General features: G+C 43.4%; 1 protein-coding gene across 2 annotated transcripts in view; it reads right to left on the bottom strand.

The window, feature by feature from the left end:
• The window catches only part of LOC133511847 (aryl hydrocarbon receptor-like), an 89,991-nt gene that overhangs the window by 54,613 nt on the left and 14,782 nt on the right, over positions 1 to 20,596 (bottom strand). For both annotated transcript variants that reach the window (XM_061840833.1, XM_061840834.1), the window contains exon 2: positions 19,607 to 19,797. In XM_061840833.1, coding sequence (XP_061696817.1) covers positions 19,607 to 19,797 — 191 coding nt within the window. The remainder of the gene's footprint in view (positions 1 to 19,606; positions 19,798 to 20,596) is intronic.

Raw genomic sequence — 20,596 nt, 5'->3', positions numbered from 1 at the left:
TTGTCTGTCTCCATGTGCCCTGCGATTGGCTGGCAACCAGTTCAGGATGTACCCTTCCAGTTGACAGCTGGGATAGGCTCCAGCACTCCCTTGTGAGGATAAGCAGCTAAGAAAATGGATGTATGGATACTGCACTCAGGTAAGGAGTAAAATTACATTAATACAAAAAGTCCAGAAAAACAACCTCGATTCTGTTTCGCTGTGTCAAATTTTGGGCATGTGAATTTCCAGGTCCATAAAAATTGTGTTTTCTTATTTTTTCACACAAGGTAATACAGGATTCCCTCACTAATTTGCGCTTCATTTTTTGCAGCTTCAGTGCTTCGGAGGGTTTATTGATTAAAAAAAGAATAATACAGCCAGATCGGAATATTGCGGAAAGATATATTGATACAAGACGCGTGATTGGTTCCCGGCGCGACATTGAGGTGGCTTTATCGCATGAACTGATTAGTTGTGCATCATCGAGGCCTCACCCTGCAACTTCCCTTGTCCCACCCAGTTCCTTGTTTTCCTGTTGTCTCATCCACGCTTGTGACCCTTTCGCATATGTACTGTATCTTGGTGTTGTGTTTGTGATAACTTTTTTTTTAAGCAATAGCATTTATTTTTTATTATGTAGTTACAATACCACCTCAGCGTTGTGCCCCAGTGAAAGCTTCCACTGCAGCGCCCAAGAAGTAGTAACTCCACGGGCACTTTTATCCTTTTAGGGATCCAGTGGGAGGAATAGCCTCCTATTTGGGAGCACTTTTATCCTCTTTGGGATCCACCAGGAGGAATCAACCACTTTCTGCAGCAAATGGCACAGGCATTGTGGTATCTACTGCGCTTTGATTTGCCCCCTTGAGGACGAGGCTGGTTAAAAAAAAAAAAATGTACGGCCTAAAAAATGTCCCTCTGTATGGTGCTGCTCATCATTAGGTTTCCTAACCTCATCAGTGAATGATGGCGGCCGGAAGTTTTTAACATGATGAAACGGGCTTTTTTTGGAAGATGCGTACGTCTTCAAGGACTGTGTTCATGATCATCATATGGGAATGCTGCAGGTGAGTGAACTTCAAGTCTCTACAAGTCATGTGTGTGTGTGAGAGAGAGAGGGAGAGAGAGAGAGAGAGAGAGAGAGAGAGAGATAGAGAGAGAGAGAGAGAGAGAGAGAGAGAGAGAGAGAGAGAGGAGAGAGAGAGAGAGAGAGAGAGAGGAGAGAGAGAGAGAGAGAGAGAGAGCTGGAACTGCCCAGGCGTTGTCACGTCCCATCGGAACGAGAGGTAGGACCCAAATGCAGGAACTCGGAAGACGCAAGGTAGTTCAAGAAGAGACACGTTTATTGTACGCAGAGGTCGGGGATCGAGCAGGCAGTCCGGTGCAGCAGCGGTAGTTGTGACGTCGGGCGACGAGAACAGATGAGCGGACAGGCAGGAGTCGGTACACGGGGAAACAACGCAGGCAGAAGTGTCAAGGAGTCAGGCTTACAATGTTGGTCAGAGAACGGACGAAGGTCGGTACACACAGGTTCAGTCAGGAATACGAGAGTGCTGGAACGGGACATAAAGCTCAGCGAACTGGCGGAGGACCAGTCGTCACCGGGTCCTATCTATACAGGGGCTGATCAGCCCGCATGAGGAGCAGGTGTGCACCTCCCAATCAGCGCAGCTGTGCGGGCACCCACACAGCTCATGCTGAAGCGGTAGGATCATGACAGTACCCCACCCCTCAAAGGCACGGCTCCCAGACGTGCCTAAACGAAAAAACAGACAATAACACAGGCAGGGGTGGGCGGAAGGGGGTCCGGAGGAGGGCACGCCCCCCCCCTGAACCCCAGACTGGTGGCCATCCAGGCCACCAAACACGAGGCGTCCGGGCGGACAGGTCAGGAGGACGACCCGGACGCCAAGCACCAGGGTCCCCACGGGGCGACTCGGGCAGACGACCTCTGTGAGGAACCAAACGGCGATACAGGAACCAGAACGAGGCAGGCCACTGCTCCAGACGAGAACCTCCCACGCCGTCATTGCAAGACGACCAGGGATTGGTCGCCAACGAGGCCAGGTCCTGAAGCGGCTGGGCGAACTCAGGAGTGAAGAAGATGATGGAGAGCAGGACATGAGCCATGACCGCCACCCCGAAGTCTCTCCAGCTCCTGCTGGACAGGGACGTGAGAAGGCGGCGGCGCCAGTACCGCCCCCTCCTGGACAGGAACGTGAGAAGGCAGCGACCCTGTCGCCGCCCCCTCCTGGACAGCAACGTGAGAAGGCGGCGCCAGTACCGCCTCCTCCTGGACAGGAACTTGAGAAGGCAGCGACCCCGTCGCCGCCTCCTCCTGGACAGGAACTTGAGAAGGCAGCGACCCCGTCGCCGCCGCCTCCTGGACAGGAACGAGAGAAGGCAGCGACCCCGTCGCCGCCGCCTCCTGGACAGGAACGAGAGAAGGCAGCGACCCCGTCGCCGCCGCCTCCTGGACAGGAACGAGAGAAGGCAGCGACCCCGTCGCCGCCTCCTGGACAGGAACGTGAGAGGGCGGCAGCAGCATCACCAACTCAACCTCCTCCTGGACAGGAGCGTGAGGCAGCTGGGGAACTGTCGCCACCTCCTGGACAGGAACGTGAGGGCGTGCCCGTCGCCGACAGGGCAGGAACGGGGAGCTGCCGCGGGCCGGTCGCCGACAGAGCAGGAACGGGGAACGGCCGCGGGTCAGTCGCCACTGCCACTCCAGAGCACGGACGAGAAGCGGCTGTGGAGACGTCGCCACCTCCTGGACAGCAACGTGAGGCGGCGTCGGGTCGGTCCCCACTGCCACGTGAACTTGCACTGCATCCGTTGAAACGGCAACGTGGGCGTGGCGCGGTGGCGAATCCGTTTCCAGGGCAACGTGAACCTGAGTAGGCGGAGAGTCAGTCGAAACTGACACGTGGGCGTGTCTCGGGAGCGGGTCAGTTCCAACTGCCGCGTGAGCTCTGCTCGGAACCGCCAACACTGCGACGTGCACTTGAGGTGGCGAGTCTGTTCCCACTGTGGCGTGCACTTGGCAAGGGGGCGGGTCGGTCTCCACGGCAACGTGAACCTGAGTCAGCAGTTTGTCCGTCGCCGTTGCGACATCAGCGTAGCTCCGCTGGTTCGCCAATCGTTGCCGGACCTGGGCCGTGAGACCCGCCAATTCAGCGCTCTGCCTCTCTAACTGCGCCCGCATTTCGCGACAGAACGCCTCGTGGTTTGGCGGCTCCTCCTCCCTCTGGGCTTGAGGCTTCGCCACCAGCTGCGGGTCTGCCGGTCTCACAGTTGCCGGCGAGGAGTGGGAGGATGGTGTCTTCGTTGCCGCGCAGCGAGAGACACCAGGGAGCGCCCGGCCGGGGCGTCTCCTCTGGCCGTCTCGCGGAGGTCCCGGGTAGATGGCCAATCGGGTTCCCTCGTACCGATTGGTGTACTTGGATCTACCGGGTGAAGACGCTCGGGTGCTGGAAACACGGGAAGGCGGGGCAAACTGACTGGGATCAAAAGCCGGGCAAAGAGACTCAAAATCAAAGTCGTCGGAGTCGTACTCAGGCAGCCTGTCAAACAAATCGGGGTCCTCCTCATATTCCGAAAAGTCGGAGTCCAGAAGAATATGAGGAGCCGGACGGGTCGTGTTCGGGACGTATTCATACCTCGCTGGCGGAGCGTAAGACACGGAAGTGGAGGACGTCAGGGAGCCTACCCGGATTGGACAGGCTTGGTCCTCCGGCAGACGGTCTACCTTGCGTCGGTCCCAGCGACGCCGGGTCTTTCCTGCTGGGTCCTGTGATGGCCAGTTCGTTCTGTCACGTCCCATCGGAACGAGAGGTAGGACCCAAATGCAGGAACTCGGAAGACGCAAGGTAGTTCAAGAAGAGACACGTTTATTGTACGCAGAGGTCGGAGATCGAGCAGACAGTCCGGTGCAGCAGCGGTAGTTGTGACGTCGGGCGACGAGAACAGATGAGCGGACAGGCAGGAGTCGGTACACGGGGAAACAACGCAGGCAGAAGTGTCAAGGAGTCAGGCTTACAATGTTTGTCAGAGAACGGACGAAGGTCGGTACACACAGGTTCAGTCAGGAATACGAGAGTGCTGGAACGGGACATAAAGCTCAGCGAACTGGCGGAGGACCAGTCGTCACCGGGTCCTATCTATATAGGGGCTGATCAGCCCGCATGAGGAGCAGGTGTGCGCCTCCCAATCAGCCCAGCCGTGCGGGCACCCGCACAGCTCATGCTGAAGCGGTAGGATCATGACAGGCGTATGAAGCATTGAAAGTAAGAAGGAATAGAAACACAACGCAAGCAGTTGCTAGTGTACAGTTTACAAGTTTAGCGACGGCGACCGGGGAGGAGTAGTGTTTGAGAGCAAACATTGTTGCTGTGTGCTTAAAGGAACCTAATAAAGCCTTCCAGCAAACTGGTACTTCGTACCATTATTGTTCCCACCACCAATACGTCTCCCCTGCGTTTCCCAACCACAGTCATGTGACAGTTACAGGAAAGATTAACAAATGTTTTATAATTAAAGATTTAAGTAAATACATGTCGTCTTGTAATCTTAGTCTCAAATATGGATAATATATAAATATATGATATTTTAATAATTCTGGTGCCCAGATACAGATACATGAAAATGCCTGAAGAGAAGGGGTGGTGAAGGGTGAGTGTCCAACTTCGCGTTTTTTTCACATTTCGCGGTACGGTCTGGTCCCCATTAACTGTGAAAAATGAGGGATGAAAGTAGTTTCTGTTTTCAGATTACATTTTTGGGAAATCCCTTTACCACTTGATTTTGGAAATTTGGATATTTTCTGTGGTTCTGACAAACAGGAACATGTTCCTCAATTTTGACTTGGAAAAAAATCTACTTTTTTAAAATTTGAACATAATAGATAACTGTGGTGGTAACTGAGTACAGTATTATTCATTTTTGTCTGTGACATTTGAAGTAAATCGAATTTTCTTATTTCACAATCCAACAGCACTATTGAAAAATGTGAAAATGGCCTGTTTAAACAGTGTCTGACAAGTGCGCAATTGCGCAGTGGCACAGCTTAGAAGGAACATTGGTCAAGACTACACAAAATAAGAAACGTCTTTCAATATCTATGTATTTCTTCTCGTAAAATTTTACACACGTGATTTCTTGTGGTCGGTGTGCAGATTTGCGAGTGGGATAGCGTGTGGGCGCATACACACCTGTCAAATCACAGTAACTGAGCTAAATTGTGTCTATGTGGATCTAGAGAAAGCCTATGACAGAGTACCAAGAGAGGAACATGTATAAGTCTGGTGTGGCGGAGAAATATATCAGAATAGTACAGGACTCACTGTATGATGGCAACAGAACAATGGTGAGGTGTGCTTTAGGTGTGAGAATAATTTAAGGTGGAGGTGGGACTGCATCAGGGATCGGCACTGAGCCCCTTCCTGTTTGTTGTAGTAATGGATAGTTTGACAGATGAGGCTAGACTGGAATCCCCTTGGACCATGATGTTCGCAGATGATATCGGGATATGCAGTGACAGCAGGGAGCAGGTGGTTGAACAATTAGAAACATGGAGGCATGCACTGGAAAGGAGAGGAATGAAGATTAGCCAAAGTAAAGTGGAATATATGCCGGAGAATGAGAGGGGTGAAGGAGGAAGAGTGCGGCTCCAGGGAGAAGAGATAGCGAGGGTGGACGAATTCAAATAATTAGGGTCAACAATCCAGAGCAATGGTTATTGTGGAAAGGAAGTGAAGAAACAGGTCCAACCAGGTTGGAACAGCTGACCGTAGGTGTCTGGTGTGTTATGTGACAAGAGTCTCTGCTAGGATGAAGAGCAAAGTTTATAAAACAGTGGTGAGGCCAGCCATGATGTCCAGATTCGAAACTGTGGCACTGAAGAGACAACAGGAAGCAGAGCTGGAGGTGGCAGAAATTAAGATGTTGAGGTTCTCGCTCGGAGTGAGCAGGTTGGATAGGATGAGAAATGAGCTCATGAGACAGATAGCCAAAGTTGGATGTTTTGGAGACAATGTTCGAGAGAGCAGACTTCGATTGTTTGGACATGTTCAGAGGCGAGAGAGTGAGTATATTGGTAAAAGGGTGCTGAGGATGGAGCTGCCAGGCAAAATAATGAGAGGAAGACCAAAGAGAAGGTTGAAAGATGTTGTGAGGGAAGACATGAGGGGACTTGGTGTTAGACAGGAAGATGCAGGAGATGGGCTTAGATGGAAAAAGATGACACGCTGTGGCAACGCCTAACGGGACAAGCCGAAGGAAAAAGAAGAACAAGATGCACTTTATGTATAGCGGTTGAAGATTAAAATGAATATAAGTGATTTAAAAGAATGGGCGGTGCAACTACTGGATGGAATAGTCCAGAAATAATCTATTTTAGAATCGATTATGCTATCAACTATGGGTTGTTTTAACGTGACGTCACCCCTTGGGCTGCCTCGAATGGTGGCCATTTTCGATCCCTGAGATCCCGTTACTCATACATAGGTAAGGTGGACAAGATTATGTTTCAAATTGCATTTATTGAAGACACGACCGACAGTACAATAAACCCCAGACTATTAGGCTACCTGCCATACACACATCATGGGACTCAGGCCTGGGTAACAAAGACGCAGTATTGTGCCCTTAATCTTTTACTCTATGTGACAGATATCAGGAAGGAAGAGCACTTACCCGTATGCTAACAGGGAAAACGAAAGCCGGTGGAATATTATTTTTTTCATAGAGGAAAACTCAATTTATTCCATTTTTGTTCAAAAAGTAAAATTTGTATATTAGTTCACAAGCAAAGCGAAATGTTTATTATTTGTTTAAAATTTGATGACAATGGCAGAAAGACAAAATAATAAACAAAACCAGTATTTCACAAACAAAAAACGATCTTAACTGTAATGTTATGAAGTAAGAGTATCGATTAAGCTTTTTAGCTTAGCTCGGTGACACATCAGCACAATGGAGGTTGAGACCGGGCAGCGGGATAGCAGCGTCAGGCAATCGTCTACAAAGCCAAGTCTCCATGAAGCACAGAGCTACAGAACGTCCAAAGTCTTTTGTCGGAAGCGTTAGACAATGTCCCCGCTTTCGAAGTCGGACTTGTATCCCGGACTGCGAGCCTCTTCGTCGCGAGGCATTGAAGAGCACACCGACAAGCAACTCTGGAAAAGCTTCAGCGAATTGGCTAGAGTTATCAAAAAAAAGGTGGAAGAGGCTCTCTGAAGGCTAGCGAGTCCTCTGTTGTGTGCTTGAGTCCCGAGATGCCCGTGAAACATAAAAACACAAACAGTAACCGAGAGTATTCTGTAGACTTCCACATTGGGTTAAGTAGGGAGGTTAAATGGCAAAAAATGTCACGTCAGTGAAAAAAACCCTTTCTATTGACAAACTTAAATAAAACTAGAAAAAAAAAGATTTTAATGGAAGTGAACCTTTAACACAATTCTCTCCGGTGTTTCAGATTTAGAAAACATTGTTTTTCACTTGACTACATTCTTTGTAGGATTATCCATCCATTTTCTTTGCCGCTTATACTCACAAGTGCTGGAGCCTATCCCAGCTGTCAATGGCCAGGAACCAGGGTGCACGCTGAACTGGTTGCCAGCCAATTCCAGGGCACATAGAGACAGACTCCAAACAATTCAGAATCAACAATAATCCCTGACTTTGAGTTGACCGCTTATCCTCACAAAGGTCACGGAAGCGATGGAGCCTATTCCAGCTATCATCAGGGATGAGGCAGGGTACACACTGAACTGGCTGCCAGCAAATTGCAATTAAAATAACTTCTTTAAAAAAATGAAAAAAAAATGAAAAAAAGAAAAGATTTTTGTGTTTGAAAAACAAACTTCTTGAACCCTAAATTTGACACTGACAACACTCTGAGTTGGGTTCCCGTAAACATAAGGGATGTAGTGCTTGGGAGGCCCAGACCTCTGTGGAATGGTGTATGGAAACAATGAAAAAATGAGTGGTTACTCGCATTCTCACGCCATCCTCAAACTGCGAGACATGAATCAAGAGGAAACCCAGTTAAGTCCTGGCAATTTATTCACAAGTTACATCTCTGCAAGAGCGGGCTTCCCCCTGTACACACTACCTCCAGGGAACCGGCAGGACACAACAAGCTGGTCTTTATAGATGTTCCATTTGTGTCATATGTTTGGGGTTGTGCGTACATGCTTCAGATATCCCAAACACTAGCACACGAGGCTGTTACCACATTGCCTCTTGATTGTTAACAGGCCCTGGATGTTTTCAATGGGCCCTTTCCCCCCTTCTTTCTTTTAACAGAAATATGTCAGCAGCAGTGCGCCACAAGGCTTTCAAAAAGATCCAGCTTGGCCTCATACAGTCACGCTACAAGTCTAACACCACAAATAGCTTGTCACACACTATCGTCTCTTTAAATCTCCCGCGTGCCGGCCATGTTTGTTCTTTTCTTGAACTCAGCAATTCTGGAGTCTGAGACATGTCCCCACTTGAGAAACCATCCAAGGTTGGTGTTTTGACCAGGAGTACTCATCAGAGGCAGCCCTGGTGATCTCATGCATACACACAACAAAGCATGTGGCAAGACATTGTGTCTTGAATCGTGTATAATCACTATATGCACTGTAAATTTGTGTAATTACAAGTAGGGTTATGTTCAATCCATTTAAATCCAGTGGAAAAGAGTAAAGAAAAGTTGCCAATGTGACTGCGTTGAGAACAAACTATGGAAATCGTTCATAGGAATACCACTTGCACTGGATGTCCATGTACCAAATTTCTGCAAACGTGGCATAGTATTTATGAATAATATGAAACAATATTACTCATATTTTAAAATTAGAAGTGGAGGTATAAAAAAGCCCAACACTGGAGACAAAAAAAAAAACAACATCACACTGGAGTATTAATCAACATTACAGAGGTCGTCTCCAGATTATGAAAAATAATCCAATACTACGCAGGAAGGTGGTGTGTCAAGAAGGTTAAAACTCCACTCTTAAATCTGAAAGATTGTTGAAGTTCTTAATTAAAGAGTGACGGTTTTGGTATAGAGACAGAGAACGAATGGACTCACCAGTTAAATCTTTAATGTCCAAGTGAAAACACGAGAGTTTATGGAAAACATCGAATGGGGTTAATGATTCTAATTACCACTAATATATATGAGGAAACATGAAATGACCTTGAGATTGGTCCAAATGTGCTCTTTCCGACACATTTTATCTAAATCTGACGTTTTTCTGCATCCATATTACAACTAGGCTTTAGACGATCAGGATTTTTAGGGCCTATCACCAAGTTTAAAAAAGGGATAACTGATCCGATCACAAGATGGAGCAATGAGTCCTCGGTCTATGACTGAGATCCTTTTCGACAGTAGCAACTTAACTTGAATTTTTTACTTAAGTCGGATTCCACCATTAAAGTCAGAATTTACATCAAAATACTTTGTATAAAAAACAAATACATTGAAATAAACACGATGATGTATTTAGGATTACTGCTGAGAGGTGGATGGAGAAGAAGAAGGGGAGGCTGTGCTTAGCTATTGCCAAGGAACCTGGTCCTCAAACCTCTCCATCTCGACAAGTATCAAAGAACCTTGTTTTGTGATCATTGTATCTGACATGGGAATGGAACCCTTTACATGAGCTAAAATACGGGTTTTGTCTTTATTATTTGTCACCACAGTCGACTGACTGAAGCCTTGGTGAGGTTGATGTCTCTCCTTTCTCCAATCTTTTTATGATCTTTTCTTTTGGCTGCAGAAGCATTGCTAAAAGACACAGCTTTCATCTTTAGGGCAATAATGTCTAAAAAGGAGGGCAAAAAATGCGAAGATACTCCCGGCGCACAAATATGAACAAGCATTAGCAAGACAAAATGGCTGACGGAGGGCAGCCATTGTAAAGTCAAAACGTCTTGGGTCAAGGCTGTCTTAACCCGAGGACTCATTGTAGTTAATTGTGTATTTCATTTCTCAAAAATATATATTTACAATAAATACCGCTAATGCATCTTTGTTCATCTATTTATGCCAGTGAGGCATAGTGACAGACAGAACAAATGCATGGTCTTCTATTAGATGGCAGTAAGTACATAGAGCAATTAATGTATCTACTTTTTGTGAAATTTTTGGTTGTTTCTGTGCCGTGAGATTTTTCACCTGCTAAGTCTGTGCCTTAGCGCCAAAAAGGTTGGAATTCATGACTTTGGTCAGATAATATATGCAATAAACTTCACCATGTTTACACACAATCACGAGCACCAGCACTAGCTTGCTAGGCTACATAATGTTTTGTTGCTTTCTTGCGAGCCGTATTGTATTAAAAGTAAGTGTACAAGCAAGCAAGCCTTTAACGAATGTCATCTCCTGTCCTGAGCACCAGTGACCACCAACACGTTTTTTCGCTCATTTTCTTCTTATACAGTCGGCGCAAACTACTCGTGTTGTGATCCCATGGTATCGAATGTATCCACTCGTTTTTGAATCAACAAGACAAAGCCCATTGATCGTAAAAAACAGTAGGCAGCATTATAGGAAAATAAGACATTATTGCAGTTGTCTGACATTGCAATCGTTAAAGGGCGAAGTTGTCATGCAGTGTGATCCGGGCATTACCTGCTTTCAGCCCAATACCACCAAACATGTTTTTGTTTAAATAACTTTATTTATATTTAAAGTACTATGTCAAAAGACATTAATAAAATATATAAATACTACAATGTAAAATAAACCAGCTTTTGGATTCAGACATATTGTGCACGACTGCGACGCGAAGAAATCAATGATGCCATTGATTGGATCAGCCAATTATGACATTAAAACCGACCAGCATAAAATGTCAATTATAAGTCGATTCCGTGAAGTATAATTACAACATCCAACCATCCATCCATGCATCATCCATCCATCCAACCATCCATCCATCTTCTTTGCCGCTTCAACACACTGGTTACAATACTAGCATACATGTCTTTAAGCATGTATGTAAGCTACCATCAAATGGCGCTCATGATGCAGTCAGGAAAAATTGCATTTCAGATCTGGAAGCAAAAGAAGCTTACATTGCCCAACACACCGCCAGTGTAGGCAGGTTATTACTGATGATGTTGTACACACTCAGTGTCGGATTGAAACTAAAATTATTACACCACAGCAAACAGAATAGCACAACTAGCAAATATTAAAACAAAAGAATGACTTACAAAAAAAGTGACACAAAACATGTCCTCTTAGCTATACCTCCTCCCAGAATGCTTTGGGGCACTCTTAGAGCAGTGTGCGGACAATGTAAGCTTTTTCTGCTAACAGATGTAAAATGTATTTGTTCCTCGTTGCCTCGTGAACGCCATCACATGGTGGCTTACATACAAGCTAAAACACGTGCTGGCATGCATGCTAACAGTAACCAGTGTGTTGAAGTTAGAGATGGAAGTGGACTTTTGTGAAAATTCCTGAAAATACAAATATGAGCACTAGGGGGACATGGGGCATGCCCCCATATGAAATTTTTGAAAAATGGATGGCTATGGTGCATTCTGGCAATAGCTGTGAACAAAATTCAGACAAAAATTGAAAGTAAAATTTCTAAGTCCTGACCCAAAAAAAAAATTGGGCACAAGTTCCCCAAGGGTCAAGCCCAGATTTTTTTGCCCCCCATCCCCCTATCACTGGATGGCACAAAATCACATTTGTCATTAAAATATGCTTACAATATGCCATCTTATCTCAAGAGAAATGAATTAAGTGAACTATTCAGTAAAAAAACATCTAAAATTGTCCTTTTCCCCACATTATACATATTATAGTATAGATATAGAATATACACAAAAATATATTTTAGAATTTCTACACCGTACAGCAAAACACGTTAAAGAAGTTGATCTTGTTGTAATTACGATTAACGTTTAAGTCTCAAACTTGTAACGTCGCGTTGTACTGATACACTCGACCACATTTCTCACTATCTTAGATATAGATCTAATAATAGTATAATCAGTTGTAATATATACATATACATATATATATATACACACACACGCACACACAGTCACTCACAGTTGAAAAATGTACAGGTGTGGTGAGTCATGCTCAAAGATAAAGTTGCGGGTGTGATTAGGGATGGCCTTAAAATAACTTACTGGATTATTATAACATAAGCGTAAATTAAAATAAAATAAATACATAACTAAAATTTTTTAAAAATTCAAACTCAGAAATTATCATTTCCAATTTCAACTGATATTAGCAGAACATGATATAAAACGGTATTTAAAATTTTTCATCAATAAAAATTCTTGATCTGACAAACGTTATCTGAAGAAAAGTTAAATGCACTGGCCTGTCAAGGAATAAACATGAACGGTCTATACTCGCAATGTTATGAAGATGCTGAAAGTATGGTTCAACATAATCGGCGTTAGTGGCAACAAGCTAGCGATACATTGGAGGGGGTACGCACCACAGGGCTTTCGTAAATAATGGGCCGGCTTGCTAGAACCCTTTATATGCATGGGCTCGACGTTTTGTCCACACCTGAATCAAGCGACGAGGTGGATGATAGTCGAATGTTTTTATTTGTTTTTGTTTTTTTTCACGCCGTCACACTGCCTCGCGATCGACGCAATGAGCACCCCTGGTGTAACTGAATTTCCTTTGACATGGCTCATGATGTTGATGACTGTCGACGTAAATGCGCTCGCATTACGTGAAGCAGTTCTGAACATGCGCTTCGTACATGCTCCATACATGCTCAATACGGTTAACTCGCATTTCCTGTTTCCAGATGTAGGAATAATTGTGATCATAATGATCATACATTTGCTTCCAATAAAGAAATGCTTTGCTCTGCCCTAGATAACGTGGCAGCCTCCTAGCAGGAGATAGCAAGAACAAAAACATCTAATCATAAGAACTGTTAGAACTGCTGCCTGTTAAAGAAATGATGACCACACATGTATTCAGCAATCTTCCACACATGCACACGCACATGAACAAACATGTACACCTTGTTTAAAACTGTTTTGCTTGTCGTCTCCTTTTTGTAACATCCATGTAAATAAGGGGCGTCTTAAAACTAAATAAATAGAGGTGCTGAGGAGAGGATAATCAGAGAGTGCAGTGGTGAATTGTACGAGACAGTTCCTCTGCTCTCTCCTCGCGAGACTTGAACTGGTGTCTTTGCTTCCTTTTTTGTCCTGTTTAATGAATGTCTGATTGGTGAACCTGACATTTACTTGGTCCTTCGAGCCGTATCGCAAGATATCTGAGGTTTCCAGGGGCTGAGTCGACGTCCAGGAAAAGACCGTGGCCACGGCATTTGAGACCCTTTCCGGGACTGGGCCTCGACTTTGCGTCTGGAGGCTGAGGGTTGACGAGAAGCCAAAGGAAGTGAAGACATCTCTGGTGAGTAGGAAACTCCCACACTCATGAGGAATGAGTGAATGCGCGTCTGGGTGACTGCGGCAGAGCCAAACCTCGAGAATACTAGTTACTATCGAGTAGACTAATTAGTCTATAAAACTGAGAAAGGGGCAAGGTGTGTCCTGTACGGGAGCTCCGTGAAACTCAAGGTCCCACCCCAAAAAATAAATAAAATAAAAACAAAACAAATTGGATAACTACATACAAAAAACGTGTCCAAAAGATTGTAGTGTTTGCACAAATCCAGAGATAATACCAATGCTATTAATTGATAACGAATGCAAAAAAAAAAAAAAAAAGTTGGGGGATTCTGTGTATCCATTAACTTCTTTTGAAAAACTAAAAAAACGTTTTCTAATGGCGTGTCACTAGGAAATTTCACATGCATCAATTTGATAGGACTTGAAACAAATTGGGAATTTTATCAGCATTGATGTGTGAAGCCATTTTTGTGCCACTGTCATGGTGGTGCGGCAATAACTGTCTTTTTGATTTTTTTTTTTACGCCGGATGCCTTTCCTGATGCAACCCTTCTGGATTTATTCGGAGAGAGAGCTGAAGCCAATACCAGCTAACTTCGGGCAGCGGCAGACGACACGCCGAACTGGTCGCCAGCCAGTCGCAGTGCAGATGTCGACACCATCACTGAGCGGGAATCGATCCCACGCTGCCTTCACTCGAAATGTCCCTCTGAGGAAAACCCGAACTACAACGTGGCCCGCAAGAGAAATGAGTTTGACATCCCTGCATTACACCATCAAAAAAAAAAAAAAATGTAACAAGTTACTGTGCTTTAATAACCTTATTACTGCCATTTGTTTATTCATCCGATGTCTGTTTATGAATAAACATCTACTTTACATGGAGTTTTACCAGAACACTGGCATAGACTGAGCAAGAGCTGAATGACATGGACAAAATAGCAGAAAGAAACACGTGGATACACCTTACACGCTGTAAAAGGTCGTCTCAGCTGAGTCACCCAAGGGGAAAGGTGAGCAAAGACCAGCATACGGTGGGTGCAGATTTATAGTATCTGAAAATACCTGAAGGCTGGTGAAGATTTAAAAGACACTTGACTCATTTCGGGGTGACTTGGTCGACATGACTTCAAAATGGCTAAATAATATGATAGCATGTTGGGCTGCAACATTGACAGCCGTAATGATATTTTTGTTAATATGCTACTTTTGGACACCTGTAAAGCTGACAAAAATACATAACAACAGAACCAATAATTATACTCAGTCAACTATGCCTACCACACATAAGATAAAGAAGTGCGACCTCATTTCAAATAACATTGGTAAACAAATATGCGGGAGTCACCGAGGCATGAGAGCAGGACTCCATGTGTGCCTCCCAGTGAATCAGTTCAGCACTTTTTCAATTCCTTGGCAGAGTTTAATTGCTGGGGATTCCATCGATGGGCTTATGCTAAAGGAAACCCCCACTTTCTTCTCACCATTTACCAATTTAATGCTACCTTAAACCCGAATGCCATACAAAAGAGTACATATACTATGGAGGGAGTATTTTAAGCGAAAAAGCCTGAGGAACATTTTTTCATTATTATGATTATCTTTTTTTTACAAATAGTAAACAAAACTGGTTGTTATTAATGTAGAATGCAGCTAACAAGGTAAACTATAGTTACATCACATGCATGGGCCCTAGGCCACTATATGCGTGTCATTCCAACAGAAATCGAAACACAATGTACCCTAGAGGTAATGACTAAAACAACTCCTAACACCACTTGTGAGAAATGGAAAAGTGTTTATCCAACAATTAAGGCAGTAAATGATAAACTGATATTTTCTACTAATGTTGCATTGGCTAATTTCTCCTATGTTAGCTTTACAGGGACAGATTTTAAGGTGGGAAGTCTCAACAAAACATGATGTCATGATATCCATGTGCAAACTGCCCCACTCCTCCCATGCAGCGATTTGGATACACCTTACACGCTGTAAAAGGTCGTCTCAGCTGAGTCACCCAAGGGGAAAGGTGAGCAAAGACCAGCATACGGTGGGTGCAGATTTATAGTATCTGAAAATACCTGAAGGCTGGTGAAGATTTAAAAGACACTTGACTCATTTCGGGGTGACTTGGTCGACATGACTTCAAAATGGCTAAATAATATGATAGCATGTTGGGCTGCAACATTGACAGCCGTAATGATATTTTTGTTAATATGCTACTTTTGGACACCTGTAAAGCTGACAAAAATACATAACAACAGAACCAATAATTATACTCAGTCAACTATGCCTACCACACATAAGATAAAGAAGTGCGACCTCATTTCAAATAACATTGGTAAACAAATATGCGGGAGTCACCGAGGCATGAGAGCAGGACTCCATGTGTGCCTCCCAGTGAATCAGTTCAGCACTTTTTCAATTCCTTGGCAGAGTTTAATTGCTGGGGATTCCATCGATGGGCTTATGCTAAAGGAAACCCCCACTTTCTTCTCACCATTTACCAATTTAATGCTACCTTAAACCCGAATGCCATACAAAAGAGTACATATACTATGGAGGGAGTATTTTAAGCGAAAAAGCCTGAGGAACATTTTTTCATTATTATGATTATCTTTTTTTTACAAATAGTAAACAAAACTGGTTGTTATTAATGTAGAATGCAGCTAACAAGGTAAACTATAGTTACATCACATGCATGGGCCCTAGGCCACTATATGCGTGTCATTCCAACAGAAATCGAAACACAATGTACCCTAGAGGTAATGACTAAAACAACTCCTAACACCACTTGTGAGAAATGGAAAAGTGTTTATCCAACAATTAAGGCAGTAAATGATAAACTGATATTTTCTACTAATGTTGCATTGGCTAATTTCTCCTGTGTTAGCTTTACAGGGACAGATTTTAAGGTGGGAAGTCTCAACAAAACATGATGTCATGATATCCATGTGCAAACTGCCCCACTCCTCCCATGCAGCGATTTGTTGTGGTGGTGTGTTGGTCAAAAGTTGTATGACACACTGATAAATGCAGCAGGAACGTGTGCACAGGTATCACTGCTCTTATCTGTGACTGTGTTTCCATCAAAAGCAGAGGATATACAATTGACCCCATCCATCTTTGGACCTCCCCTTGGGTTCTCCCGAAGGCGAAGGTCCTCTTGGAAAGATGGAGATCTGACATACATTGATGCAAATGGCATCCCAACGGCCTACCAGATGAGTATAAGTAGGTTAACGAGATTGCTGCAGGAAAGGAATCCATCTTGTTATGGATAACCCCGAATAAAAATGTTGACAGAATCAACTGCATACCTTACAATGTACAGAAACTAGGTAATTATACAGAAGCAGGCATTATTGCCATAAGGGAACAACCAGCTGCAACCTCACTCATGACGTTCCAGCACCGCATAGCGGTCGACATGCTCCAGGCCGAAAAGGGTGGTGACTGCTCAATGTTCGGTGACCAGTGTTGTTTATTCCAAATATCACAGCACCTGATGGGTCATGCACAAGGACCATTCAAGGCCTCCGCACCCTGAACCACAAGATGAAGGAGCACTACATCAGCCAGGTCTGAGTGGTGGAAGAAAAAAAAAAAAAAAAACTTTGGCAAATCTAAAAATTTGGTGTTCTCTGTCCTAGTTTCTATAGCTGTTTGCAGCTATTCTTGCATTGTGTGGATGTTGATGTATTCCCTGCATAAAGGCATCACTTAACCAACTTATAACCACTGCTATTGCCCCGACAAATACAAAATTGGCACAAATATATCCATTATTGGCACAACAGAGTAATGACAGTGATATTCTTGACCACGGTGATGACGTTATGACTTCTCTTCCAGACCTGTTCTCTGATCCAGAAGATTACAAGTAATTAGTGCTATATTTTCCTCCGAGTGTAAGCTGAAAGGGTGATCTATTAGATGATTTAAGGATTTGAGCAAATGGAGGATAAACAGGAGGATAATGTGGAAATAATTGTAAATAGTATTAAGTAACTGATTCTGCCTGCAATGAAGAAATGCTTTGCTCTGCTCCAATTCAGTTACTGTTTCTGCCTGCAATTAAGAAATACTTTGCTCTGCTCCAATTCAGTTACTGTTTCTGCCTGCAATGAAGAAATGCTTTGGTCTGCTCCAATTCAGTTACTGTCTCTGACTGCAATGAAGAAATGCTTTGCTCTGCTCCAATTCAGTTACTGTCTCTGCCTGCAATGAAGAATGCTTTGCTCTAGAAAACATGGTAGCAAATGTAGGATAAACAGGGGGGAAATGTAGGAATAATTGTGATCATAATTATCATACATTTGCTTCCAATAAAGAAATGCTTTGCTCTGCCCTAGATAACGTGGCAGCCTCCTAGCAGGAGATAGCAAGAACAAAAACATCTAATCATCAAAACTGTTAGAACTGCTGCCTGTTAAAGAAATGATGACCACACATATATTCAGCAATCTTCCACACATGCACACGCACATTAATAAACATGTAAACCTTGTTTAAAACTGTTTTGCTTGTCGTCTCCTTTTTGTAACATCCATGTAAATAAGGGGCGTCTTAAAACTAAATAAATAGAGGTGCTGAGGAGAGGATAATCAGAGAGTGCAGTGGTGAATTGTACGAGACAGTTCCTCTCCTCTCTCCACGCTGGACTTGAACTGGTGTCTTTGCTTCCTTTTTTGTCCTGTTTAATGAATGTCTGATTGGTGAACCTGACCTGGCTTGTTTGGTGTAATGCAGGGATGTCAAGACCACACAAAATAAGCGACGTCTTGAGAGAATGCGAGGGGAGGGGCATTACTATTACTCGTGTTCGTGCCTCAACATGGCTAAGCTCGTGAAAGCAAAACAACGAACTCAAACGCATGTTCGTTCAATGTTGTCAACTAATATCCGAATTAATTTTAGGCAATTTTTCCTTAATTTTCCGGAGCAATTTTCATGAAAATTTAAAAATCCGGAATTCCGGGAAAATCCGGAGGACTTTCATCACTGTCAAGTGTACTTTATTGGACAAGTCACACAGCAATTGTGGACATAAGGTATGCTGTCCATTCTGGAGAAAATGTAAGACTTTTAAGTGCATCTGATAGTTGCAAAAATATGGTACATAACTACATAGGTATATTAATAGCGCATCCAATATTCACAGATTTACATTATTCGCGTGGTATAAGAAACGTAACTCACACGAATAAAGGGGAAAACTTGGATTGGCTTCAGCACTCCCATGACCCTTGTGAGGATAAGCAGCTCAGAAAATGAAGGCATGGATGAACAAGTCATGTAAATAGACTCATTGCTCCATCTTGGGATCAGATCGATGATCGGTTATTTGTTTAATAAAGTCGCTAATCGTGATCAGCCCCAAAAATCCTGATTGTGTAAACCCTAATTCTTCTACTCTCAAAGTATCTTTCCATATATCATAAGATAGCTATGATGATGGCAGCTACAATGAGACATAAATGGTGCAACTGCAACAACAAAGCAGGTGAAAGGCTGTGGAAACAGTCAGCACCAGAATTTTACTACACCTGTGACGACGTGACATTACAGCTTGCGGAGTCTGAAATTCAATTCATGTCAATTATTTTTCTCATGTGCCTCAAACCACAACATTGGTGACAAATGAAGTCAAAGAAATGATTAAAACTTTACATTTCTAGTAGTGTACTTCAGCAGTACATAACTACATTTCCTTGATTCCCTTGAAAAAGAAGGAAACTAATTGGAAAAACTGATTAGTTTTTAATGGAAATGGGTTATTTCCATTATTTCATGAATAGTGCCGCAAATTTGCTGCAATTGTTTCAAGGCATCATTAAATCAACAAATCAACTCCATCCATTTGACAGGAAAAATTGAGAGAATTCTCAATAACTGCGTGTCTGCATGGATGTAGGCCTTGATTCAGATCATGGTCAACAGAAAACTAGTTGGTGGTATCAGCACCGTTTTCTGTTGGTTGTAGCCAAGTAGCATACCATTAATTAACAATTCCTTGGCTTTTTTGTTCATCCTAATCAATTCACCAATTCAGTTGTTTTGTGTTCCCCCCAACGCCCCAGTTCCAACCCAACCAGTAATGGAGATGTCAATGTGACCGCAATATATTTATTTTTGTACAAGTTTTGTACAAACCTTTTCTCAATGGATGGTAAAAAAAAAATGCATACTAAAACCAATAACTTACCTCTGAAATAGCTCTTGACTCGCAGGTATCCCACACTGAGGCGAAGAACGGACAGTTTGTCCAGACAAGAGCGAACATCCTCAGAAAAGGGCAACAGGTCAGTCAGTCTGTCCAGCTCCCCATTCAGCCGGTCCCGGTGGCGTTTGGACGGGTTTGATTTGATGATTTCACTCCCATCCTTAACCTTTTTTCTGTGGATCAAGAAAAAACAAAATTATGTGATTGATTGATCAAATATGGTGGGTTTGAGCCAGTAAACTTGATAACCTGTACAACAAATATGCAGCACAAATCATAAATGCTGGATACAAATGCATTCATTAAAGGGCACATAAGGACAAAATACTTTTTAATTGAGGAAATACACATACACATTCACTCATCAATTGTGAAATTACACAACAAAGTATATTTTTGTAAGCTCTCTGTCGGAAAAAAACAGCAGTTAGCAGTTCTTAAGATAGAACCCTTTCCTAAATTTACCCCCCAAAATATGAGTGGTACAAAAAAATAGAGTGGTATACCACTCCATGGAGAGGCAGTAACTAGGGCTAAGATCAACCATTGGCCTTTTTCCAAGTAGTGGGTGAAATACTGGACATGAAACTGTAATGTAACAGCCAAAAGCTAAGGATAATTTCAGCCTTGTTTGATGCAGTATAAGTGGGAACTAACAGCCCTATCATCTTGAGCTTCACGTACCCAGCTCAAAAACACAATACCATGAAGAAAATAAGTATTTGAACACCCTGCTATATTGCAGGTTCTCCCACTTGGAAATCATGGAGGGGTCTGAAATTTTCATTGTAGGTGCATGTCCAAAGTGAGAGAGATAATCTAAAAGAAAAATCCTGGAATCACAATGTTTGATTTTTTTAATTATTTATTTGTGTGATACAGCTGCAAATAAGTATTTGAACACCTGATAAAACCAATATTAATATTTGGTACAATAGCCTTTGTTGGCAATTACAGCGGTCAAACGTTTCC

The sequence above is a fragment of the Syngnathoides biaculeatus genome, chromosome 14 (genome assembly GCF_019802595.1).
Source record: "Syngnathoides biaculeatus isolate LvHL_M chromosome 14, ASM1980259v1, whole genome shotgun sequence".
Classification (NCBI taxonomy): Eukaryota; Metazoa; Chordata; class Actinopteri; order Syngnathiformes; family Syngnathidae; genus Syngnathoides; species Syngnathoides biaculeatus.
Note: the sequence above shows the minus strand (reverse complement) of the source record. Positions and strands in the feature narration are given on the sequence as shown.